Source organism: Parus major, chromosome 14 (genome assembly GCF_001522545.3).
Source record: "Parus major isolate Abel chromosome 14, Parus_major1.1, whole genome shotgun sequence".
NCBI lineage: Eukaryota > Metazoa > Chordata > Aves > Passeriformes > Paridae > Parus > Parus major.
Genome location: NC_031783.1, coordinates 6,334,560 through 6,362,069, shown reverse-complemented (window position 1 = coordinate 6,362,069; position 27,510 = coordinate 6,334,560). Strand labels below are relative to the sequence as shown.

Genomic DNA, 27,510 nt, shown 5'->3' with positions numbered 1-27,510 from the left:
GGCCGCCCCCGGGCTGTGCCCGCGGCCTCCCGGCAGCAGGGGGCGCGCGGGGGCGGCGGCGCTTCGCGGGCGGCGCGGAGGAGGCGCTGCCGCCGCTCTCGGTGTCGTTATCGCCGTCGCCGCTGTCGCGCCTGTCCCGCCGGCCCCGCCTCCCGCTGCGCTCCCGCGGCCTCACAGCAGGTACGGGCGGGGGGAGGGACAGACACACAGCATCCCGGTGCCCCCGTGGCACCCTCTGCCCGAGGAAGGACTGCCCAGACGTGGCCGGCCCCGTTGCCGTTCGTCCCGCTCCGGGCGCGGGGAGCCGGTCCCGCCCGTCCCTTCCCACGCCTCGGGGCCGCCGCTCCCCGCCGAGGTGGAGCCGCGGCGTCGCCGCGCCCCTCCCGCGGAGGGTCGTATGTCCTCCCGGCCGTGGCCGCTGTCGGTCCCGCCGGAGCCGCGGCCGGGCCGGGCCCCCCCGAGAGCTCTCCCCGACTGCCGGAGCCGCTCGGCGCGAACAAAGGCGGCGGGCGGGCGCGGCGCGCCGGGGCAGCACAACCGGCGGGTTAAAAGCTCTCCTGTTGCGCCGTGACTGGAACAAACCCTGGAGAGCGCTGACAGTGGCTGGCCGGGGCCCGTCCTCTGCCCGCGTCCCCCCGGGACGAGGTTTTGGGGCTTTCCGCGCTAACAGGTGCGCGGTCATTCCTCCAGGCCAGGGAAGGTGCCCGTGCGCCGTGCCTTCGGTGTGCCCGGGCAGCTCCGGCGGGCGGTGCTGGAAGTGTTTTGTTACGGAAAGTCAGAACTGTCTTACAAGAAGTGAGAAGGAAACCCCAAACCAACCCCAGAACCAAAACCAGCAACGAGACTCAAATATTGTTGATTGTAGTCACCAAAATCGAGTATCAGTGTTTATCTTGGTTTAAATCCTGTTGATTAATCTGGATTTATTGGCAAGATGCTCCTCCTTCAGTTAGATTTTTTGATCTGTTCTTTACTGAAATACCTGAGAGAACCATAAATTGAAGTCTTCCAGCCCCGATTCTTAATTTCCTGGGGAAATGAAACGACTTCACAAAGTGTCTTTGTTCTCTCCTGTTTCTTACATGGATTTAAAAAAAAATAGCAAAGCCGTGAAAATAGAAAATAAATCTTGAAAACTATCTTATTATTTTGTGGATAGGGAAGAAGTGGGAGGAGATGCAACTAAATACTGGCGGTAAGAATGGGAAACGGATAGGTCTTAAATTACTGCTGTATGTTCTGTTTACTTTTATTCAGATATTTAGTTTTGACTACAGTCAAGTTCAATTTTTAGAAATAAAATGTGGAACTACATTATGCCTGTGTTAGGTGGTGTTTTGAGCTGACATAATAGAATTCTGTGATTGTGGCCAGAACTTCTAGATTAAGCAGAGGAGTTAACTCGGAACTATTGAAATGTGTGTTGTGTAATGTGTTCCTGTTCCTCCCCCAGCATCTTGCATGTTTGAAATGTCTCATATAACAGCTCAATGATGTGTGAACATGAACATAAAAATCTTTTGTGCTTTTGCTGTCTGAGGAACACATTTGCTTTGTGAAGATTTTGTATTAAGATTTTTATTTTCCCTTCCTTATTTTGATGCTAGTCCAAGTCTGATGAGCAGTTTACAATCTCTGTAAGGCATGCTTTAGTTTGCACTGTAGTTTATTATCTGTAATTACGCTTTTAATCTGTCAGATGGTTGGGATGGGCAATAAAATGGCTTTGACAAGTCTGCTTTCTGACAAGTCATATTTTTTGATGGCACATGCTCGATGACCAGTTGAATCCTCGGCTGGGTTGGAGCTGAGGGTAGTGGAGATCTTTGTGTTGGCAGCATCTCTTGAGGAAGCGATTTGAGTGTAGCTGCATGTGTGCCACTTCTCACTTGGATCTGTCGAGGCAGAGTGCTGCTTTCCTGTGGCCCTGGGGTGGGAATTACATGTATGTAGCTTTTGGATCCAAGTGCCTGAGTGTATTGTGCTTGTTGCAGTTGTTAGTGGTGCAGGAGTTAGCAGCAGAGACAGGCTTTTGCTTCTAGTAGGTGAGAGGGATTTATATTGCCTGCCTCTTAGTCATATCTTCACTCCTGTTTCAGTCTTGCTCTTCTCTTTGCAGCATTCCCTTTATCCTAGGGTGTAACTTCTCTCCTCTGGAGTACAGTTTTCCTATATGGAAACATTGGTGAACTGTTTGTGGTGTTTAATACATAGGCTTCTGGTTTCATAGGTTCTGACCAAAGTTTTGACATATGATGATGTAGATGATGGGTTATTTTCTGCCAGAATTGAAGGGGAGAAGGCTAGAATACAGAAGGGGTCTCTTCACTTGGCATGATTTTATTTGGTAATTCAGCTGAACTACTGAAGCTGGTAGAGATCTACCAACTGCAGTAATCATAAAATTTTCGTACAGAGATCTAATTTGAGATTCCTGTCACCCAGTAGTAAATGTGTTAACAGTGAATTTGGTGATACATGGCAGGAGGATATGCTCCTTTAATTTAAAAGAATGCATCTGTACACTATCCTTGCTTTGTAAGTTTTAGTTCTGTGCAGTAAGGATTACTGACTTCCAGTTGTTTTCAGCATTTAGGCCTGAAGGTGCAGAGAATACTTAAAGTATTTATAATAGACAGAGCCATAAATATCTATAACAAACAATAAGAGAATTATTTGGTCAGCTGAAGGTCATTAATTCCCAGGAGGAGTAGTTCTGGTCCCCAAATGATGTTTTGCATTTTCACAGCATTCTCCAGTTGTCTCTGAAGAAGCAATGTGTAAAACTCTGTGCAAGAGGAGAAGGGATCAGTCATTCCCAGATCCCTGTCCTGTGGGACTGAATTTTCAACTGGGGGATCTTGTGTGCATGGCAAACTGTAGATGGTTGCTCTCTAGTCCTGTAGGTTAGAAATGGAAAGGCTCAACTCTCTATAGTTTTACATCGTGGGACCTTCCTTTCAACAACAGCCAAGGCCTATATTCTTTCTACAGGAAAACTCAATTTCTGCATTCTGTATGAATTTATTCACTTGTGTTCCAGAGAGTTGCTTTACAAAGATAGTCTAGCAATTGTACTCAAAGCCCTTGTGCCTGAATATGGCACACAGTATATGCTAGATAATGGGAATGTCATTTAAAATGTATCTTGAATGCCTTAGAAGTGCTAAAATACAGAAAAGAAGAAAACTGTCTTGCCATGTGCTGGAAGGAAGGCAAATAACCAGTAAGAGACATAAGTGGCTTTGTATAAAAGGGATGTAGAGGTTCCTGCCTGCACTGGCACAGACCTGTTATCCTTTGTATCTCCTGTTGGTATGGATGGACCAGCATCTGTCAGAAAAGGTGGCACTGGCTCCTGGCAGGGTTCTTTCTGTCAGCAGGCTTCTGCTTCTGGGAAACAAGATTAAAGAGTTAAACCCTGTGATGAAAACAAAACAGGATAAATTGTTCTTTAAAATGTCTAGGCAGCTTTTTTTTTTTTTTCCCTTTACTACATTTAGTAAATTGAGCTTGTATTGGTCTCATAGCAGCAGTTGTAGAAATCCTGCATTTAATGCAACAATTACTTCTGCCTGTTATGTGAGTTAGTGATACATTAGTCTGCCTTTTGTTTTTTCCTTCAGTTCCTATACTATTTTTTCTTTATTTTCGGTTGTTTCTCTTAGTGAATTGCGTGAAGAGTAAAACAACAGTACAGGCTTTGCTTTTCTTGTAATTTTTCAAGCAGCAAAGCAAAATTCAGTCTGTTTAAAGGTATCTATGTACATAAGTTTATTTTTCTTTCAATTCTGTCACTGCAAATGGAGAAGGGCTGTTGCTACATAGGCAAGTCTTTCATCTTGGAAAGTGGATGGATGGATGACATTGAAAGGCAAGACATGATTGTTATTTGCCTTGTCTATAACTGAGTGTTAATGTGTTTCTGGTTCCTTTAGAGGATATAAGAAAAATTTGGGTAGAAGAGATACTGTTAAAGGTGCTATCCGGAACAATTTTAAATCTTCTGCAAAATCATCAAATATTGGAGCAATTTGATTGTCAGAGTATTCTAAGAAAAGTTAATTTTTGCCTGAATATCTTGTGAATGCAAATGAGTTGGAAAAAAAATAGAAAACTGCTTTGAATAATAAATTTCAGCACTCTGATATGTTCATCATTTTCAAGCTATTCTTATATATGTGATGCCAGTTTGTAACATTTCCATAACTTTATTGTTGTGGAGAAACTGGATATGCAAGTCGTCAAGTTCAATATGTCATTCTTTAATGTTATGTTAGAGGTGATAAATAAATGCAGGTGTTGCTGTGTTCCACTTTTTTCGTGTCTTTGCAAGCTGGGGTGGAATACTGGGATTTCTTAAAATTAGTAAAGCTGATTTTAATATTTGCCCAGATTGTGGCATTTGCAAGACTCTTGTGTGGCAAGATATTCAAATTCACAGGACTAAAATGTGTTTTTCAAAGCTCACTTCTGAGGGAAAACATATGCTAATATTCCTATTTTCTTTGGTTAGTGTGAGCATTTCTTTTTCTTACAAGACTTTCTTTGAATTCTAAAACCTAATCCATGAGTGAGTAAATAGAAACTATTACCTTTGTCATATAGCAAAAGCATGGTAGGTATTAACATGTATAACTTATGGAAGAAAATTGATATATAAAATGACATGAAAAACAGTTCCTCTCTGGAAAGTAGATTACTGAGGGCTGTTTACCCAAGCAAGCAATAGCTGAGAAATTCCTGTTAGTGAACTATCCCAGCTGTCCATGATATTTGTCTAAAGACCGAGTTTTATTTTCGTGGTTTTTATAAAGCTTGCTCTGACTGAGGTCACAGTAGGAAGTGAGGTGAAATGGGGACCTGGGAGTGATTCCAATAATTTGTTTAGTGACCTTAAGAAAATTATTCATTTTTATGCTCATTTTAGGAATGTGTTACAATAGGACTAATTCATAATGACTTGAACTAGTCTAAACTTCGTTTAAGGGGCTTTGAAAAGGTTTGTGAACATTATTAGAACTGAAAATTCTTCAATTTGTTTCCTTATTCCTAATAATTCTGAGAAAGTAGGGTATCTTCTGCAGCCTGTTTCTGTCCTCAGCTGGGATTTTGTGGAGCTTGCTAGAGGTTAGTTTGTTCTTCATTTTACTTTGTTTTCATTCTTTTGCCATTGATGTGAAATGGCAATTTGGCACAAAATACTGGCTTTTTTAAACTTTGTTTCAAGACTAACAGACATGTATGCATGTCGTTCAATTTTTTTAACTATAAATTCCTACAAAAAGTAATTTTCTTCACAAAACATACACTAAAACATCCTCTAGCTAAAAGCCTTTTTCTGAACTTGAGTATTTTCAGAATAAAACTTTGTCCTAACGGTTCTTTTTTTGGAAAAATAAGTTGTATTCTTGCATCACAGTTGGGCATAACTACATACAGTTGTAACAGCATACTTCAAATAATCTTATATTGAAGGTTATGCAGATCATTTTAACTTAACTTGAGCATTTGTAAATCCGAGCAGTTAAAGACACAAAAAAATAGTGATTGAGACAAATTGAAATGTCGAGCTGATGACATATTGAAATAATTCAGTTCTTCAAGTGAAGTAGGTACTTTGGTACTGGTAAAGTGTCCAAGGCTTTCACCTTGTCTAACTGGTAAATATTAATAAAACAGTGATGTTTGCTTCTAATTTCACCTCAGTGCTTGGGGATGATGAGATGCTGTAGAACTAGACTTGATGGTAGCCTTTTCATTAGTTTGGTTTTAATTAATAAAATATACCAGGATCTTGAGTGTATTTCCATTTCAACAAGCAAATAAAAGAAGTGTAAAGCTCTGAAAAGGGGTCAGTGTGGAACTTCAGCTCAGTTTAGCAGTAATCCCTGAAAAGCTGGACTTGTAGCTTGGTGCAGTTACACTGGCAGGACTCTGCATCCTCTGGAGGAAGTGAGTGGAAACCAAAGATCAATTAGAAACTGGAAGAAAGGTTCTCTGCAGAAATACTGTGTAAGTGGGCACTGATGGGGGGTGTTGGTTGTGACCTGGGGCTTCTCCCTCTGTCACTGTGGGTGCTTCAACTGTGTCAGGAGTTTGTGTGGTGACACTGAAGCTTGGTGCAGAATCATCTTTGTACAATGGACTTAGTGTTGATGTGAGAGTGGATCCTTCTGGGCCAAATGCACACTGAAACATTTTATAACAGCCATTTATCTCTCTTCCTTTTTGAGGAGTGGCATATCCGAAAAGTGGATGTTCAGGATAACATGTCCAATGTGTCGGAAGAGAGAAGCACTAGACAACAGGACATTAAGAAAGGACTCCAGTTTATAGAGTATGATTTTGTGGTTTTTATTCTTGTATGTTCATTCACATGTGTACATATATTTCTATGAGATGGATGTCACTGGGAAAGGCCTTTTGTGTTTTCCCTCAGAATATTTGCTAGCACTAACATGTTAAACAGGGAGCAGCTTTAAAGAAAAGACAGCACTTCTCTTTGTTCCTAAACAGAGCAAATGGTAGGTGAGAGGTTACTCCTTTCCTGCCTTTGAAAAAAATTAGCATTTAATGGTTTTTTTTATTATTTTTTTTTTGTGGGTAGAAAATGTTGCTAGACTGATAATCCACCTTAAGAATAGCTACACCTAAAACCAGGTTGCTACTGAAAGGGATGGGTTTGCTCACCACTACCTAAATGTTTTAACTCTGTGGAGCTAAAATTTAAGCTATTGAGAAATCATCTGAGTATTTAATTTTCATTTGGGTCAATGCCAAATTCTTTTTAAGATCCTGGCTATCTTAAAATAATTTTGAAATTTCATACTAGCTCACTGCTCATATATAGCATTCTTAGAAAACAAAACCAAACAAAAATCAACCAACCAACAAAAAAACCCAAAAACAAAGCCTTCCCTCCAAAAACTGTGACCATCTGAAAGCTGTTTAAAAATAGAATTTCAGTTACCCTCTATGCAAAAGGAAAGGATTCCTGCTTCTCTTCCTGAAAATGTAGAAGTAAAGGCCTCTTTTCTGTACTAGAGAAAATCTCTGTTGCATGTCATATGAAAGAACTTTTAAATTTCCTGTTGTGTCATTGGTATGACTTAATTAAAATTGATGTGGGTTTTTGACAGATAATTTGTCATTTTACAATACTTACTAGAAGATTGCAGTTCTCATCTATAACATGGTTCTGCACATGGGAGAAGAGGAAGGAAATTGCTTTTAAACAAAGAACACTGGTGTCTAAAGCTCACAAAGCATTTAAAACCTTAATACATTTTGAACAGCTCAGATTGACCATGTAACTTCAAAAGAAAGTGAGCCATTAGTAATCAGAAAGCTCACTTTTTAAATCAGAACTCATCTACATTACTTTTCCTTGTTCAGTGCAGGCTATGGGCAAAATTCAGATATTTGCCTGTTGCAGAAGCAAGGCTGCTTTTATTAAGAACCAGCATTCTTCAGTGTGATTGTCTTTTCAGCAATATGTATAATAAGTGAAGCTTGTAATTTTTTTTCTAGATCCACTTTGCCCTATCCAGGGACGCAAGAACAATATGAGGTAATGAAATGTTAATTTCCAGAAGGGTTTTTAACATGGGCCTATATTATTTTAGTTAATCTTGGTTTTAGTCATCATTTAGGTGATGACATAATATGAATGGTAATTGAAAAAGTTGCAATATTGGAACTGAACAACTCTAACATTATGATACAGGTATTCAGATATTTGGGTGTCCTGAATTTACTCATACAGCAGTTGATGTGAGATCTTTCCGTACTGGTGTTGGGGATAAATGTGGGGCATTAATGGAATAAAACCATGTCCTCTTCTGAGTAAAGTTCAGATTAGCAAACCAAAAGTAAGAAAAAAGGACTTAAGTCACAGAAACCTTCAGAACATATTTTGTTTCTGTATGTGTTACAATTTTGCATAATTTTGGCTTGTATTTTCAGTTTCACCATTTTAGTTCTTTTTTCCAGTGGTAGGTGGTTTCATTGGAATTGAGAACATACTAGATAAAAATGCAGTCATTCACATTTTGACTAAAAACCCACTTTTACAGAAGCAGCTTTTGTGTTCTCTTGCTTTGCCAGCTGCTATGGCTGCTGCTTGCTGAAAGAATATATGGAACATATATGTACATCTTTGAGATTGTCTTGGAAAAATATCAGAAGAAAAATAATGTAGACAAAAGTTTTGCATTTCACTCTGATTCCATGAAGTTAGAAGTATAAATTTTCTATTTGAAATTTTCCTTAGAAGGATGGAAGATAAGCAACTGCTGTTGATGAGTTTTTCTTTTCTTTGTTGCAGTTATTTATACGAGATCTTGTTAGAAATCTTTTTCATGAAGGAAATGACGTATATCGAGAAGGTGATTGGAGAGGATCACTGAGTCATTATACAGAAGCTATAAACATAGCTGATTATGCTAATTCAGAAGAAATCCATGTTTCTGATGATGTTTTAGAGAAGCTGCATGTGAACAGGATCGCGTGTTTTTCAAATATGGTAAGCTGTTTAAACTAGGATTTCTCCAGAACAGGATGCAAACAGGGTATGAAGACATAAAGTCTAGTGAGTGAAAAGCTCTTGATGGTAGTTTGAGGATTGACATGTTTCAAGTCATCACTTTGGCACGTTCTTTAAAAGCTTTTTACATGTATAATTGAGGTATTTTAGTTACTAATACTAGAATTAACATAAAAGAGTCATACTAGGCTTGGAATTTGATGGAACAGTATTTTTATCCATTTACACTGCTGACTACACTGAGTTGGCTGCTTTCTCTGTGGAACAAGATGGCTCTTGTGAAAGAGCTAAATTTTCTTTGTGACTGTTACTGGATTTTACATAATGATGGCCCTGCTTGGTTTTAGTTGCCTAATTTGGTGACTTAGCAAAACTTACAAATTCACTGTGCAGTGGCCTTGGTGAATGTTTGACAGTGTTTCAATACCTTTGTCCAAACCAGTTCAAATTCACTTTTTCCATCATAATAGTTCTGATTAGCAGCTTTTTTTCTTTTTTCTCCTCCTAGGGATTGCATGAAAAAGTTCTAGAGGACTGTGAGATAGCGTTAAGATTGAATGAAAACAATTTCAGAGCTCTCTATCGCAAAGCAAAAGCTTTGAATGAACTGGGAAGCTATAAGAAGGCTTATGATGCTGTAGCAAAATGTTCTCTTGCTGTGCCACAGGTGGGTAAATTATATATTGGTGATTATTTTTACGGTTTTGAAACATATGTTTATTTTAAGAACAAGGTTGTTTCTTCTGGTTTGGGTTTTTTTAATGAAAAAAAAAAATAAATTTATTCCTCTAAGCATTATTTTTTCATGTGGAAATGGAGACTGAGGGCAAAGGTTACAGTCCCCAAGCTCAGTTTGTTGTGTTAACTTTCAGCAGAAGTAATGCAATGGGGGTCAAGTGCCATGAATGTTTGCAATAAGCACTAGAACCACTGAATTAATTGTTTAAAATTCTCTATGACATAAGAGAACCCCACCATAATTATAATGTACATTTATTCTTTTGATAACTGTATTTTAGCTTTCCAAGCATTCAGTAACATTGCTTCCAGTGCATTGTCCTCGCTGTGAATCACTTGCTGTGCACCCTGAATCTTGGGTTCTGTGTGTGTTAGCAGGCTCTGTGTGGTGTAGGAGATGATCTGTAGACTGAAATGCTGGTCCTGAGGATCTGCTTGCCGTGATTGTTTGTGTGGTTGGGTTGTACTTTTTTATTTGTTTGGGTTTTTTAAGAACTGGGGTGCATCAAATGCATTCCTGCTGGGCTTTAGTTACAGTGCCAAACCCAATTTAGTTCTCTGTGACCCTTCATAATGCAAATTAAAATGCTGTGAGTGAGGGTGATTAAGAGATTTCACTTCAGAAAGGCATTCTTGATTTGAACTTACATGCGGATGGAATCTGTACTTGCATTGCTCAAAATAGACTGATCACAGGATAAAATACTGACTTGCTGCATATTCACCTTGCTGCATCAAAACTTCAGTGAGACACTAGAAAAAGTGTTGGGCATAGGTTTGCCTTTCGATGGAGAGGAGGTTTCAGTTGTGTTTCCAGAGGCATAAACAGTTCATCTGAATGTGTAACTTTGGACTTTGGATCCTCACTTTGCACCTCCAGATCTGAATGTTTTTGCTTAAGGTTACTATGCCTTTATGTAAGTTTTATAAATAGCTGTTTATAGCTGTAGGACGTGATCTGAATACTAAATCTTAAAATCATTTAAATGGGTAGTTATAACTGTTGGACAGACGGAAATATGATGACATTTTTAATTCTAGTTGTATGATGCAATGCCTCCCAAAATACAGTGCTCATTAAATATTCATCAGTGTTATGTAGTAACTCATATGGTAATCAGGAATATTTGCCCTCAATTTGTGTAAAAACAAAATAACAAAATAAACCCCCATCCCCTTAAAGAACAAATGTCATGCTCAAATAAATAAACAAAAAATACCCACCTGTCATAAAAAAAACCCAAACAAACCCAACAAACACTTCTTGGAGTTTCCCTGGTTTTGGAAAGCCTTTATGTTATTTGAAATCTAAATAAAGGAGAAGGAGGATACTGTCCATTTTCTGTCAACATAGTTTTGCTTGAGGGTAGCTGTATTTTCAGATATAGGTTACAGTTCTGTGTTTGTGAAAGAATAAAGCTGCATTTTGAGACATCTTGCATATAGGGATCTTGCAGAATACAGACTGAGATATAAACAGATGTCTTTGCTTGATGACAGTACATGTAAATGATGAGATTTTATTTATGTCTTTTAGGATGAAAGTGTGATTAAGCTTACCCAAGAACTAGCTCAAAAACTAGGGTTAAAAATAAGGAAAGCATATGTTAGAGCAAAGGTAAGATTTTATTTTAACATTTTATGTTAAGGTTTCCCTCTTTTGATATCAAATTTGTATGTAATGAAAGTATCTTTTCTTTGTAGCCACCATCCTCAAATTCAGTTTCTAGTGATGTATCAGCTCAGGTAAGGTTTTACATGTTCTGAGTGCAAGCTGACTGTAAACTACAGGGAGTAATTGTTTCATAATTTCGTTATGATAAAGGAACAGTGGTACAACTGACATTTTATATTAGAAGCTGTTATTTGGGACTTTAGAGTTCTCATATGTTCAGTTTTGCTGTATATGTATGGCAGACTAGGACGTAAGATTATTATTCAGGTTAACTTTATTGAATAAATGTTAGCTAAAAGATTAAATCCAGTGCAATGCATGTATTTATTTCTCAAGTCCTGAGGCAAAAGCAAAGTTAATGGGTTTATTTTTTATTTTATTTAGTTGACAGTTATCAAAATGAAGGGTGCTGGGAAATCCCTTCTACTTGTAAGCAGTTGTCCAAATTTGATCTTCATTAGCAGCTGGACTTGCATTTATCTTGCTCTTTTTAACATGTCTGAATAGCAGTAGTAAAGAGGAGTTTATCTTGGAGACTTCTTTCACAGGAATATAGACAATTTAGCTGTAAAGGAATGAGAAAATGTAGGAACAGCTCATTTAAGATACCATTTATATTCTTTCATTCCCTGAAGTATCATTGTCATTTCGGTTGGTTGCAAATTTTTGGTGATACTGTGAGTGGATTTAAGTCTGCAAGTGGATGCTTTATCTAAAAATATTTGACCTTTAAATTACATTAGACTTGGTAAATTTGAGATTTTATAAGACCTAAATTTGAGAGGGGTTACATTCTTTTCTGTAAATATGTATTTGAAAGTTTTTAATGGCTCTTATGGCTGAGAGGTATTTTTTTCTCATTTACAGAATTCTTCTGTAGAAGATATTGAGCTAGGTGAGTCTTGTGTTACATTACTAATGCTAGGGACCTAGATATGCCATACATATCTCATTGCATTAGGAAAATTTGGAAGAGAATTCATCTGCTCATTTGAAAGTACTGGGGTAAAAGTCTGATCTGTTTAAATATTTAAGTGTCTGGGCAGATTTCCCTTTGGTCTCCTCAACTTGGTATGATTGTAACTGCTCCTGTAGTGATTGTCTCCATACTGTCCTCTTTAGCTTGAAAAAATAGGAAGGGGAGAATATGCTAAAGATTTAGTAAAGTATCAAGTCTGTAACTTTTTCTGTCTGTTTTAGCTTGAGTAATAAATAAGTATTGAGATGAAGATACACATAATTTGGAAGCTGAAAACATTTAATGTGGTTTTGCTTAAACATTCTTCACATTTCTTCACTCCCTCACACTCCTTGCTGTCAGGGTAAAAGTCATGCAAGAACTTTTCACATCTTTGAACAAAGGTCCCAGTCATTCCCATCTTACCTATTTCAGATTTATCTGACCAGAAACAAGAGATGGTTTCTACTGCTTCTTCATCAAACTTTGTTTCTGAAGTGTCTAAAGTGTCACCAGTACCTGTGCCACCTTTAGCTACTGCTATGCCTCTTCAGATGGAAAAGGTTCCTTTGCCTTCTACAGTGTTGGCAAATGGAGGGAATGTTTCTTTCTCCATGCCAGAAGCATGTTTAGATTGTGGAGATGGAGATATAATTATTGGAGAAGAACTTGATGAGTTACTTGATTCTGTGCCTGATCCAGATGAAAGTGTAATGGTAAGACTTTATTGTCTTCTTCCTTGAAACACTCTATGAGTGGGAGCTCATATTTTTATCAGGCTAGTGGTAAAGTTTCCTTTCCTAGTTACATTGAGCTCTCTTTGGGCATAGTCAGGTTGATTCTTTTGCAGATTCTTGAAAGTGTGGCTGTAAAGGTAGCAGGACTACTATTGCTTCAGAAATACTGCTATGCTACTACCAATGCTTCTTACAAGAAGTGCTGTGAAAAATGAATTGGATATTTGAAGTCTGGGCTAGTGTGGTTTTTTTGTGTAAATAAACCCTCTTAGAACATGAACAGTGTGTTGGAATGCTCACCCTCTAGCTGCAGAAACTATAGATAAACATAAGCAAAAAGCTTTTTAGGAGAGTAGTACTTGGGCTGTGGCCTTCTGGGATGCCCACTGGTATCTCTGCAATCAGAGCTTTGTCCAGATCCACCACCTAGCTGAACAGAAATAGACCATCATGAGTCTGACTTTTTGAATTTTCAGAAGAGATATTAAAGAAATTTAGTTCTATGAAGTGTTGTTCCTACTTACACCATTATGCCAGACCTAGAGCATACAGTGAAGCCTCCAGACTTGTGCAGTTAGTTAGAATGAGAGCTCTGATTGATGAGTGGAGATGTCTGAAGTTATTACCAAGGTTGCTGTCTCCCTGCTCTGGCCCTGCCAGTCATTTGGAGTATTGGGGCAGACTCTGTGCAGACCTACTCACTCAACATCCAGACAAGGAGGGAGCAACTTGGGATGGCAGAAAGAAGGGAGGGGAAACTCCCCCACTTGGTATGTCCTTAACAAAAGTGTACAGAAGGATATGTTACTTTTACTGGGAGGAAGGAATGTGACCAGGCCTTTGCAGAACATGTTATTGTTTGATTGGATCTGAGGATTTACCTCAAAGCCAGCTCATACCTCTTTGCTGTACTACAGTTTGAATTATGTTCTCTTTATTTAGAGACAAATACTGTTGATTTCTGACTCTTCCTAATCTTCCCTGGGGTCTGTGTTTTTAACATAATTTGGAAATTCAGCTATGATCTGATGTATTAAAAAAATCCAAATCTCTTACTAACTTAGTAAGGTGTCTGGTAACTGTACCTTGCACCTGGGGCGTTGTTTAGGGTTTATATACTGCAGCTCTGTGCAGGACTGTGGTGTACCTGTCATTGACATTTTCCAGTAGGTTTATAAAAACTTTGCAGAAACTTGACTAAAAAAAAATACTGTTGCAGGTGATGTTATTGATGCCTTTCTTGTTTGGTCTGAACATTCTTTTTAATTTATATTTTTTCCAGCAAACTACAGGAGCCAGAGGACCTATTCCTGCAGGGAGTGTAGCTCCTAGTGTACCTTTTTCTGCCTCTTTACTGGGGACACTGCCAGTTACTGCAGGATTTGTTCCTTCAGCTTCTCTTTCAGAAATCTTTTCACAGCCTTTGGCTTCTTCGCTGGAAAACTTTTGTTCACCATTAAGCACCTTTTCAATCAGTGACCCAAAAAGAGGTAAGAAATGAGTCTTAGTATTTAACCTTTTATGATGATGAGAGCTGTGCATGAGCCAAGTGGCTTTCTTGTTTAACAAATTAGTTTTCACAACTATTAGTTATATTTCACATATAGTATTTGAGCTGTGCTAGTAGTTTTTGGGTGTTGGTTGTATACAAGAGTTCATAAATAAAGCTTTTGTTTCTTTGGGGTCTGCATAAGCATGCTCCAAGCTCCCTCTGTGTAGTTTTTCTGTATCATGTAAATTTACTTGTTTCAGGTGAATAAGTTTAAAGAAAAAAACACTATTCCCTCAAACTTTTTTATTTTTTTGAACAAACTTGCTCTTACAGCTTAAACCATCTGTCATGATTTGGCAATAAACAAGAATTCTAAAAGGGTAATGTAACTGTGTGCTCTGAAAAGGTACCACTATTACATGCTTGGATTCAAACTGCACAGACTATAATTATGTAGTGAAATAAGGTATGTGAAATAACAAGGTACAAATAACGAACTACAAAAGATAAAACAGAGTTTTGTCATTAATTACCAGTGTTACAGGACTATTCATCTTTGGAACAAAGCCAGATTTACAAAATAAAACCAAAAATTGAAGAATCCTTTTACCCCTCTTTTATCTTCTCATTTTTTCATAGTCAGATATTATTTATGTTGCTACCCTTTTTATACTGCACCAGTGTTTTCATATTGCTTCAGTATCTGCCTGTGAATCTGCCTTCAGTATCTGCCAGTCCTGCTGGTGATAACCAGGTGTATATTTTGAAGATGATTGCCTAATAACTTTTCAGCCCAGATGTTTACAAGGGGCTTTTACATAATCTAAAAAAAAAAAAAAAAAACCAAGAAAAAACAAAACAAACTTATTGTAGCAAATAAAAAAAAACTTTATTGTTTGTCATAAAACCCAAACCTCTGATATTTCTCAGGAATGATAAATTATTTTTTGCATGAGATGTCCTGGGGAACTCAATTAATTAAAATATCTTTTTATTCCTTTAGACATCTCAAGTTCAGCTTCTCGAGATGGAACACCAACACTTAACAGCAATAATTCCCCATTGTTTGTATGTATCTTTCATGTTTTTGTTCACACCAGTTCAAATGTTAACACCTTGGAGGCTTTGTACAAATCTGAATTTTTACTATTGAAGTTTCTCTTTTTAAAAAAATAGCACTTCTACCATTAAAAGTGGGTTCTGGCTATGGGAACTTACAGGAACTGTAACAAAAGAAAAAGATTGTGGGGGTTGTTTTATATGTACAAATTTTGGCTGATGTCACAACCATCATTCCATTTTGAGGAACTTGCTGTAAAATATTGTTGAATTGTAAAATAACCAATCTAAAATCCCTTATGATTTGAGTACCAAACACTAAGCATCCTGAAGAGCTGTCCTAGCACAGGAACAGAGCAGATGCCACCGTGGGTTGAGATCTGTCTGCTCTCTGTATTGCAGTCATGCTGTGCATTTTCAGTCATGCTGCTGGGGAAGGGTGGCATGAAGGACTGCATCCTCAGGAGCCAGGAGGGAGTAATAGTTAGCTTGACAAAGGCTGCTGTTCTGCCTGTACCTGGTTGGCTCTTGTTTTATGTTTAGTTTGTGCTGTGTATGTGGCCTTTGTAAAATCTCCATGTCCCTTCTCAGGTGTGTGTTTGAAGTTCATATTATGGCTTTGAAGAAAAGTTTCAGTAGGTTACATTTTAATTGTAGATTAGGAAATTCAAGTATGTATCAAGTAATAATATGTTTTCTTTCAACAGATTAATGGTCCTAGTAGTTTGTTTGGGTCCGAAAATTACATGGGAATTGCAGGCCAAACTAGAAATGACTTTTCCAATGTTTTTAGCAGTACAACTGCTAATGTACCTGTGTCTCCAGCACTGGCGGGGAGGAACCCACTGGAAGGCACACATGAGCTAAGACAGGCCTGCCAGTTATGTTTTGTCAAAAAAGGTAAGGACCTATTAGACTTGATGGAGTTGATTTTTATTTTTTTTTAATTAAAATGAATCTTGTTCATAATTTAACACGGTTGGCTTCTAAACCATATAATCCTGACTTGTTCCTTGCAGATATAGCATGATCATATGATAGGTGAAATATTTCAACCACTATTTTATCTTCTTTCCTCTTGTCTTTATTTCTTGTCCTAATAGATTCTTGATTTCTAAACCCAGCACAAATCACCACACGCTTTCCCTGAGTGTAAGGTCATTCACATTCTGTATCCGCTTTCCTCCCAAACCCCAGGGAACTGTGAAGAATGACACCTTTGCTCAAGACTAAATAAAACTTGCAATACTCTCTCTGATTGGCCATGGGGAATTGAACTGCAGTTCAAAGTACCTGGTAACCTTCACCTCCCATCTGTTTTATTGTTCTTTCAAACTAATTCTAAATCATAATGAGGCTTCCAAACCTTAGTAATAATTAACTCCACTGTATTGACTTACAGGAGCTTAACCATTATGGGTCATTAATATAACTAATCTTTTCAGCCTCGGCTGTTGCTGTTAAACAGAGCCATATTCTAAAGGCAATAGAAAAAAGCTTCTAAAGCTTCTATTAAAACTAATCTTAAAAATAAGCATTGTGTTTAAAGTTACAGGTATATTGATATTGATTTACTAATAAAGAATTGTATCGAGACTTTAGGGGATGGTACTGTACCCTTAAGAACTTCTATACTAGTTTAAAATTATCTTTACTAGAAAAATCCAGAAAATGAAGTTTGAAAAACCATAGAACATGCTCTGCTAAAGCTGGAGCTGTAACATATTGGTGAGAGTATTTGGCATGTTCCCAGCTTCACTTTTTGTGTCAATGCATCTACTTCCTCTGTTTCTTTCCGTCTCTATCAAAGCCTTTAAGCATCTCCTGCTTTTACTGCCTTTTGAAATTACATTGTTCCATCATCTTCTTGTCCAGAGCAAACTGGGTTATGCCCTTGCTTTTCAGTCTCATGAACAGCAAAATTCACTTGCTCATCTTCAGATGCTCTTCCTGATGTCTTCATTCACCATCCTAAAGACAGAGTTTGAAGCTAGGTGTATTTTTGTTTCCAAAATCACAAAGTTCTGAGATTGGTATTCATCTTTTTGGTACGTGTGATCTTCTTACAGAGTGCATTTTGTCTCTGAACATAGTACCTCTCCTAAGAAAATAAATGTTGAAGGTTAAGAGAGCCATTTACTGATCACTGGAATTCACCTGCATTGACTTGCTATAGATATGCAATTAAAGTTTTAAATTAATATTATTGGAATGGATACTTTGGAATTTGAAAAAACACAGCAATTTGCTGATCCAAAGCAACCTTAAGGTTGTAACACAGCATCCCTCCCCAACTACAAAATAACTTGTGAGGTTTTTTTCTTGCTGAGGCTGCCTTTTGTAAGTATTTGGGGTTATTTTTTTCTGTTTTGCTGAACATGGTGGTTAATGACTTTTGGTTCTTCAGAGCTGCTGGTGCAAGTAGGAGTTCTATACAGTATGTTTGTATACTTGGCTTTTGGGCTTCTATGCCAGACTGTGTATGGACATGTTCATATGTTCAATGCAATTTATGCAAATACAAGCAATTTTCTGTGATTGTTTCAGGTCCTAAATTATTGGATTACGCTTACCATCCCAATTTAGAACATAAATGTAAGAAGGATATTTTAATCGGCAGAATAAAAAACTCTGAAGATAAATCATGGAAAAAAATACGTCCCAGACCAACAAAGACACAGTATGTGGGACCATATCATATATGTAAAGGTAGGTGTTACAGAGAGTGAAATGGTAATGCCTACCTTCAAAGCAATACAGTTTAGCTTTTCCATAGTGAAGTATAGAAGGAATTTTTATTTATGCTGATGGGAGGTGGAGAGAGAAGTTCTGCGTTGTTTATCATTTCAAAGGCTGTAAGAAGAGCCATATTTTGACCATTAATACGATTACTTAGAGAACAGATAGTGTACTTCTGTACTGTTCTCCATCATGGGTAATTTTGTTTTTGAATGTTGGATGATTACTGTTAAAAACAGCAGCAAAGAAGCATTTTTATTAGATGCATTTTGCAATATGAATGTCTACTTAAGATGTAAGCAAGATGACTTGTGGATTAAGGAGTGGCTTTATTTGACCAAAAGGTGTACTGGGTTCTCAGCATCGTTTCCCTAGCTGTATAGGATAGTTGATGGAGGTGTGCATTAGCTGTTTTGAGGAGTTTTACATTTTCAACAAGTCATTCAGCATAAGGTGTTGCTTTTTTAGATTTAAATGACAAATTTACAACAGATCTCTGTAACTTTTTTATTAAAATAAATTGAAGCAGATATAATGGAAGTTTTAAGATGAATTTCCAAACAAAGTTGTGTAAAAGCAATGTCGTGTTCGATGCTGTCCTTTGAGATGTGGCTGCTGAGGAGGAATGCAGGTACCCAGGCCATTGCACGTTTGCCTATTGCCAAGAGGAGATTGATGTGTGGACGCTGGAGCGCAAAGGAGCCTTCAGTCGAGAAGCACTTTTTGGAGGACCTGGAAAGATCAACTTGACTGTGTCCCAACTTCTTCAAGAATACCATGGATTATTTATGTTTCTTTGTGAGGTGCTGCTTTATTTCTCCTAACACAATAAAAATAGTAATAGATAATTAAACTACGTGGAAAGAAATATTTTGCTTCATGCATGGCTATTCCATAACTTTGGAAGCAGATTTTCAATAATTATCTGGCTGCCTGTAGAGCAGAGACCAAATGAAGTATCTGTTAAAATCTTTAAGGTAATCTATATTTTTAATTGTCTAAAAGACATACTATAAAATTACTTGTTTTTATTTTCCAGAAATGTTTTGATCACAAGCCCAGAATAATAAGCAAAAGGAACAAGGATAACTCATCTTCTTGTTCTCACCCTGCTATGCATGACTTTGAAGATAACAAGTATGTTTGAAATACCATCTCCATAAGTTGCAATTTAAAAGCAAAGGCAGTTTTTAATATTGTCTTTCACTTTTTACCTGTTGGTCAACTTCTCTTCCTTGCTGACTGTTAACTTTGGCAGTATAGGCAAGACAGACTTAAAGAGCAAGGTTTGACAAATATAACTAAATTAAAGTGAGCTATTTCTTTATCAGTCATTTAAAAGTAGTGGTGTCTACCCCCATCTTTGAATCCTATAGGATTTGCTGTTAGGTTGTTAATAGCTTATCTAGCTGGTGAGCTGTATTGCTGTAAATAGATGTGTAAGGTTAAATTAAAACAGGAACTTGTAAGTTGTTCTTTCTTTGATATGTTTTTCTTATTTTGTTGTATTTTTAACTCAAGTTTACCTTAATAACAGTGTATAAAATAGACTATAGTCTTTATTTTAAACTCATTTGATAAAAAAAAAAAACAAAACAGTGTGAGGAGTGTCTTTAATTATTCTTAGAAAGTTAAAGAAGTTTTTATTGTTGTAATAGTATAAAATAGGTTTTGGAGAATTAAGAGATTTTGGTATTTGTATGATGTAAAAGTAAGTGGGAGCATTGGAATTGCTTTGTTTGTATTCCAGTTCCCTGTATTGAGGAAGCACTGCTGCTAGAAGAGCTAGGCTGTTACTGTTCTGCATCACCTCTTCCTTAAATGGTGCTCTATAAAGAAATAAGTATGTGGGTTAGTAATTAGATCAGGATATATTCTTGAAAGTGGACATGATCTGCTTTCCTTCTTGGAAACCAGAGATCCAGCTGGATTGAATTCAGTAATGCTTTGCAGAAGAGGGACTCTGGATTCCCAAGAGTACTGTTTAGTGCTGTTTAGTGTGTTTACACAGCCTAGAAATGATGCTTAGATGTGACCTCCTTCTGGGAACTTTCCTGACTTTCTGATTTCAAGTAAAAAGTGTTCAAAGGATATTTGAACAAGCTGTGGGGAAGGATGGTTATTTTAAAGAATGTCTAAAATGGACTGTTTTCAAAACAGGTGCCTTGTCCACATTTTGCGAGAGACTATGGTGAAATATTCCAAAATCCGCCCTTTCCAAGTTCGGTGTCAGCTTGACCTGTGCAGACATGAGGTGCATTATGGCTGCTTACGAGAGGATAAATGCTTTTATGCTCACAGTCTGGTAGAGCTTAAAGTCTGGATAATGCAAAAGGAATCAGGTATGTTTAGCAAAATACTTTTCTCTTCATTGTATTGCCATTCCTTCCTTTCTTGCCTCCCTCTGAAATTAGCAGCTTGGGATCAGTGCAGAAAGCAGGCAGGAGCAACCTGGTGCCTCTCAGCTTGCATTTTGAAGAGTTTTCCCATGGTACATACAGTGTAGATTTTATAATTACTTTGGCGTTAGAGCTCTAGTACATTATGTTTAAACACTGAAAGATGGACCTTAATTTATGTGAGTAATCTGCAATTTAAAATCCTTGTATGCTTTCCATTGGGATGATACAGACAATATTTCTGTTTTGGATGCCCTCATGATGTTCTTAAGTGTGTATGTATGGACATAACATCATAACAATGATGTAAATGTATATCCCACATGTGTGAATACTTACACAACATACAAAAAGAAAATTGGATAAAAGCTTTGGGGCTTCAGTAGCATTCCAGTTTGAGCATGTCTGTAAGGCTGCAGCAGTCATAAATACTCAGACTGTTTCCCTTCCTTTACAGGTATTTCACATGATACTATAGTTCAAGAATCAAAGAAGTACTGGCAGAACATGGAAGCTAGTGCACATGGATCACAGGTATTTTCATTTTTCCATTCAACTAATTCTGCAGTGGCTGTGGTGCAAATATTTCATGTGCGTATGTAATGTAGCTTATTTTAGAAATTACTTTTTTAATGATCTCCAAATAATCTCTTCCAGTGTAGGGCTTTCTTCAGCGTGCTCACTTAGACTGAAATGCCTGTTCTGCTGCTGTGCAACTCCTTTTTTGCTTTGCTTGCTCTGTCCCAGGTGTGACATAAAATGTAAATATCAGTTCAAAGTAAGCTGCTCTAGGGCAATTAATTATCTTTTCAATATGTAGCGCTTTTATGTGTTTAGTTTGTATATATTATCACAACTTCAGGGTGCATACACCTAAATCAGAAATAAGGTCAATAAAAAAATGCATTTGTTAAGAAATGTCTAGTTTGAAATGACAGGTGGAGCTATTACAAGGCATGCAGTGTAATATGTGTTTTCCAACACGTGCTGAAATCTCTGCCATAGGGGCAATTAATAATTATGTATGGATTTCTTTGCAGATAAAAAACCAGCTTTTATTGTTGTTATTTTTTTTGGCTTAAGATTCTAGGGAACCAAATGAAATATGGATCACTTAATTTGAAGATGAAGTTTGTTTGTGGACAGTGCTGGAGAAATGGTCAAGTTAGTGAGCCAGACAGAAACAAGAAATACTGTAGTGCAAAGGCAAGACACCCGTAAGTAAGATCAAACAGTGAAAGTTTTACTGTTTGGTCAGCCATTTAAAACCTCTTCTGGGTAAACTGTTGCTTCTTAGGAAAGAGTCATAAAAGGAATTTTTTTAAAAAAACCCCAAACATACTGAAGTAGGATAGAGTTATCTCTGTAGTATGCTAATAATTGGTACTGAGAAACACTTTGATGGCTACCAAAGTGATTGTGTTTCGTTTTTGGAGGTTTTTTTTGTATTAAGAATTTTGGTCAAATTTTAATACAGCTTTATTAAACCTTAAATATATGGTAAAAGCTTTAAAAATAAACTTTCTGAGCTTTCTTAGTTGTGCTTATGTGCAGAAATTGTGATTTTTTTGAATAGTAATTTTTTTCATTGAATGCTTGTGGTTTCCAGATGGAGCAAAGATCGCCGTGTGGTGCTGGTAATGTCTAATGAACGTAAGAAGTGGATGACCATTCGTCCTCTTCCTGCAAAGAAACAAGTGCCTCTGCAGTTTGATGTATGTTAACCTGAAACTAACATTTTGGTTAAGAAAGTAGGTAATCACTGGAAAATACTTGGTAACTGGGCTGGTTTCATCAGTTCTGCAGAAATTCCCATAGGAGTTGGTAGGAAAATGTTCATAGTGTTTTTACAACATTCAGCCTTGAAAAAACACTGATCTCATGTTACTATTTGTCAGTGGAAGTAAATATTTCTGAAATAATTTATACATTTCTGTAGTGTGGTAGGAGGCAAAAAGCACTCATAGTACTTGCTTCCAGCAGTTGTCTTTTTCTAACTAAAATAAATGAGGTTTTTTGTAACAAACATTTTTATAAAAAATTTCATAAAAAAAAAAAGAAAAATTCTACTAGCATCCATTCTGCTTTATATTCTTAAGAATTTTTTTTTTAATTTGTGTTCCAGTTGTGCAATCATATTGCTTCAGGCAAGAAATGTCAGTATGATGGAAACTGCTCATTTGCTCACAGTCCTGAAGAGAGAGAGATGTGGACCTATATGAAGGAGAACAGCAGTAAGTAGAAGAGTAAATCTAACATATTGTTAAATCTAACTGTTCTGTTTTTCATTCTTGTACTTCAATTACTTTAATCTAATTGTAGTAAACCTTGCAGATGACCTTTAAATAAACCCAGACCAGGCATTCAAAAATAGCATTAAATAAAAATAGCTGTATTGTGTATTTGCTGCTTGATGGGTTTTTAAACAATAAAGTAGTTTGTATTGTTTTTTTAGGTGTCTTAGAAATATTGATCCTTGCAGAAACATTAGTTGGTGTTTGTACTGTGTATTGCCATGTGCACACATATGGATTCATGGAATTACATATGGGGGAAACTGACTGCAGAACAATCGCCCCCAGTGTATTTACTGGGAATCACCATTCACTTTTCTGTTGCTGACTTTACTATCCCATCAGTGTTCCTGGGGAAAAAGCATCAAAATCCAGAAGTAATAAATGACATAAATGATCAGATCATTGTCTGTAAGAAAGCAAACTAAATTTACCAAAAGCTGTAGCACACATGAGATCAGTTCTTTGAAATTCAGGTATTGGTATGCAGCAACACAGCTGCTATCTGTCCTTTGGGTGCCTGTTCAGAAACCTGTCACCTTTTGCTGCCCCCTCATGGAGGCACAGAGGGCTCTTGGTAAGCAGCCAGAGATGCCTCTTCCCCTTGGCTCTTAATGTCTGAACTGTGTAACTTGTCTACATTTGTTTCCTCCTCTTTTTCTTCTTAGAATTGGTGGGGACTGAATTATGCTCACAAACTCAGTCATTTATCTAGTGTTCTCAAACTCTTGTCTTAATTGCTAATTACTTATTTTAGCTTCTGCTCTCATTAGTTCAAGACTTGGAGCAGTTGTATGACATATGGCTAAAAACTCAAAAACCAGAAAAAGGAGATGATACAGCTGCTCAGGCAAACAAAGAAAATGGGAAGCAAATTCACATGCCAACTGACTATGCTGAAGTTACAGTAAGTAATCATAGGTATAATCCTAAATCTGAGCATGTGGGGATTTGTTGGGCTTTTTTTTTTTCCCCCCAGTCAGTAATTTTAGGTTGTTTCTCTTATTTTCTTGGTGCTTCCTTAGACCATAGCTAGCTACACTAAATGTAACTGATACTGTACATCAGTTCTAAAGCCAGTGGAGATCATAAACTTTAGGTGATTGTTAAAATAATTGTGTCTGTTTAGGTAAACAATATCCTGCAGGCCAACATAAAGAAAACATTCAAAATCTATTAGGAGAAGGTCTGTCCTTACAGCATTGAATTTGCAATGTTTTATTTTCAAATTCCTTGTAAAACAGGTGGATTTCCATTGTTGGATGTGTGGGAAGAACTGTAATAGTGAGAAGCAATGGCAGGGTCACATTTCTTCTGAAAAGCATAAGGAAAAGGTTTTCCACACTGAGGATGATCAGAACTGCTGGCAGTATCGCTTTCCAACCGGATATTTTAGCATTTGTGATAGGTATGTCTTTTTTAAGATGGCAAAAATGCTGAAAAATGACAGTTCATAGTTTAAATAATTGACAGTTACTAGTTATGAAGAAGTTTCTAGTATTTCTTGATTTGCATGCATCTTTCAACAAGGAATTAAGTAATTAACAGTATTTTAACATGTTAGAACTCAGGGAGTGACAAGGTGGCTAATTCTGGAACCAAATTAACTGCCTGTGTGATGTTAATGACTGGTATCAAGTTCATTGCAACTGTGTAAAGTGAATATTGTTGGTATTATTACAAGTTTACGTAGGCATCTGCATATTAATTAGAGCCCAAGAACAGTACCTAGCTGGAGAGTGATACCGGAGCTTTAAGGCAAGTAGAAATGTTATTAGCATCAAACCAAATTTGTTAAAATTGAGTATTTGTAACTAGAAATTATTTATGAACATGTGAAGAACTTCCAAGATCTGTTGGTTTTCCCCAGAACTGGTTGTACGTCTTGCTATTCCCCTTAATTCTTAAGTGCAGCCTGTTTTACCTGACCTCATTAATTTTTTATTTTTTTATTTTTTTTTGGTAAATCTGTTGAAAATTCCTTTCACTGTTGGCATCTTTTTGGAAGGCTAAAAGCTTTGGAATTGAGCAGTCTGGAGTTTAAGGTTCAGTTTGCTGGTACAGATGTCTGTCTTTCTCCGTTTTCAGTTGAAGATGTTGAGTGTCTTGGAGATATTGAGAAACTGCATCGCAGAGAAACAAGTTATTTTTCATTTGCAGTCTTTGCATTGAAACTTACATGTTCCTTTACAAAATTTTTAAGTAGTATTCTAAATGTATTTGTTTTGAACAGAACAGACCTTGGACATGGAGCATAAAGTGAATACAAACTGGCATGTTGAGGTGTTCTGAGTACTCTAACCTCAAATTTAGTTAACAGGGGTAATTAGTTAGTACCTTAGCTTAGTGAATTAAATGATAAGGTATTCATTAACACAATGAACTTGATGTTTTCAAGCATTGTCTCAGTCTAAGTAGGAGCATGACGAATAGAAAAAAAAGAGCCATCTTTTGTCCTCTGTAAATATTTGACAACTGGGAAACTAAAATACAACCAAATGCTAAGCAGGGTTAGTGTCATTTAACTTTTAAAAGTATATACTCTTTCAATTTTTTTTGGTCCTTACTATGTAATGTATTTGAAAAACATGACCTGGAGAAAATACAGACATAGTAGTGATCATGGTTAATTCTATGAAAACACTGTTCAAAATCTGTCTTAACAGATATATGGCTGGTACTTGCACTGAAGGAAACAACTGTAAATTTGCCCATGGAAATGCTGAACTCCGTGAGTGGGAAGAACGAAGACAAGTTTTAAGAATGAAACTCAGCAAAGCAAGAAAAGACCACTTGATTGCTCCCAGTGATAATGACTTTGGAAAATATAGTTTTTTGTTTAAAGATTTAAACTAATACTGAGATGACACATACATGTTATTAGCTGGAAGCATAAACCAGAAAATTTGACAATAATCAAAAGCATGTGACAGAAAAGCTGCAGGTTTTCTGCTTTTATTGGCATACATTGTTCCTCCTGAACAGCAAAGTATGGTAGATTTAGGGGGATTGAGCAGACCTGTCTATGCTCTCATGAAACAGAGTGGTGATTAAAAAAATCTGAAGTATTATGTGCTTACTCACCTCCTGTTGGACAGAAAGTTAGGAAATAGAAGGGGGCAAGAGTGGTTATAATATCTAGGAAGCCCCCTAGTCTCAGACCTTCAGTTGAAAAACTTTAAAGGTATCAAGGTATTGCAAAAGAGAGTGGTGGGCTAAGAAAATGATGGATGAAAATTCTTCAGATCTTTTAATGGAGAGGATTTGTTTAAAACAAAGTTTGCTACTTATCTATATGTAGGTTGCTAAAAAGGATTTTCTTATTAAAGATTTTAAACAAAATAACCATTTAACTACAATATATGTTGAATGGGTATTTTTTCTCTATTTGTATGTTTCAATATAATTTACTGAAAAAGGATCTTGGGAGGAAAAAAGTATTAATTTTTGAAAATGAAGTAGTTAAAATTCTGTTTCTTGGTCTTTGCTGTTTAAATGATGATTTTGAAAGATTACACTTGTATGTCAGTATTGTGTATTATTGTATGGACTAATGTTGCCTGTAATAAAGAGAACTTTACACAAAGCTGTTTTCTGCATGTAGCCTCTCAGGATTGAGATTTTGTAAAAACAATGATTTGCCAGTTAGCAAAAGCTTGAGCACCTGTAGCTAAACATTTACTGAGTTGGTATTTGTGTCGCTAGCAGCTCGTTTGCAGTTTTCTGTATTGTCATTAGCTCATGGCTTCACTGAAGTAACAGAAATGGCCAGTAAGTTGTGATATAGACAAGCAGTTTGGAGCTACGTAGTGCTGGGACACGTTCTCAGCCTTGGACATGGACTGGAACCACTGCCTCAGCTGCATGGTGGATGGTGCTTCCCATTGCCTTTGCTGCAGAGCACAGGAAATGGAAAACGATTTGTGGGCTGAGCTGGGTCCTGACTGCTGAGCCTTTGGGCTTTCCAGTCACTTGTGTTGTGTTTTGGCTTCTCTGCAGATTCAGCTTTATGTTTGCTTATTTATTTTTTTTCTCCAACTAAGTTTCTTTCAGCCATTCGTTCAAAATAACTAAAACTAGGTTTCTTCTTCCCTCCCACCCCCCAGGTAGTTTTCTGTTCCTGGCTGACCTTACATAATTAGAAGAGCTTTAACAATGACGTCAGTAGTTCGAATGTAGTCATTGGGCATACATTGTGTATGTAAAAAGTATTGAACCAAAGTTCAATTATACCCCTACACAACATGGATGCCGTGTCCCTTTCACTTCACGAAAGCACAGCAAATTTGAAACCAACACCTTATGTGTGCTTCAGCCATGGCTTGGGTCTCTTGTGAAGTGACTGCTCCTCCCAGGCTGGGCTGCAGTACGCTGGAATACGAAACTAGCTTGGTGCTTGAAATGCCACCTGCTGCAGTGCTGATTTTTTTACAGTGTTTGTAATAAAGTGAGCGTGAGACAGAATACTATGGACACTGTTATTTGTGTGACAAACCTGATTGTATCGTGTGCCTTTCTGCATTGTTTTCTCAATTTTATGCTTTCATTGTTTAATGTAAGTGCTCTGTAAATCATTGGAAGTAATTCTAGACAAAACTAAACATGACATCCTTGTTCTGTAAGGCCGGTGTGAAATCTTTCCTGACTGCGGGGTGGGGCTGTTGGGGAATAGCTGCCGGGGGCGGGCTCGGGGATTACCACGGGACTGGTAACGGTGCCGATGCCGAGAGCAAGAGGCGAGCACAGCAATCACCGTCCCGTTTCTCCGGTGTCAAGTGCACGAGGCGAGCTCAGCCCCGCTGTCCCGGCTGTCTGGTGCCGCGAGCAGGGCGTGCAGCGCCGGGCCGGCCGTGCGCCTGCTCGGGCGGGCG

General features: G+C 37.6%; 1 protein-coding gene across 4 annotated transcripts; it reads left to right on the top strand.

Moving 5' to 3' along the window:
- The first annotated feature begins 72 nt into the window (after nt 1-72).
- On the top strand, nt 73-27,261 carry ZC3H7A (zinc finger CCCH-type containing 7A). Of its 4 annotated transcripts, XM_015643103.3 has the most exons (23): nt 73-180; nt 6,237-6,340; nt 7,534-7,573; nt 8,330-8,527; nt 9,057-9,215; nt 10,824-10,904; nt 10,991-11,032; nt 11,829-11,856; nt 12,355-12,635; nt 13,939-14,146; nt 15,152-15,216; nt 15,915-16,107; nt 17,755-17,916; nt 18,553-18,749; nt 18,986-19,083; nt 20,107-20,288; nt 20,803-20,879; nt 21,429-21,562; nt 21,955-22,060; nt 22,471-22,579; nt 23,413-23,546; nt 23,884-24,047; nt 25,306-27,261. In XM_015643103.3, the coding sequence occupies exons 2-23, from the start codon at nt 6,273-6,275 to the stop codon at nt 25,493-25,495; spliced, it is 2,916 nt and encodes a 971-aa protein (XP_015498589.1). In that variant the 5' UTR covers nt 73-180; nt 6,237-6,272; the 3' UTR covers nt 25,496-27,261. The 4 variants fall into 4 exon arrangements, with proteins under 4 accessions (XP_015498589.1, XP_015498587.1, XP_033373745.1 ...); XM_015643101.1 differs by lacking the exon at nt 10,991-11,032 and having other exon boundaries at nt 98-180; XM_033517854.1 differs by lacking the exon at nt 23,884-24,047 and having other exon boundaries at nt 98-180.
- Nucleotides 27,262-27,510: the final 249 nt, after the last annotated feature.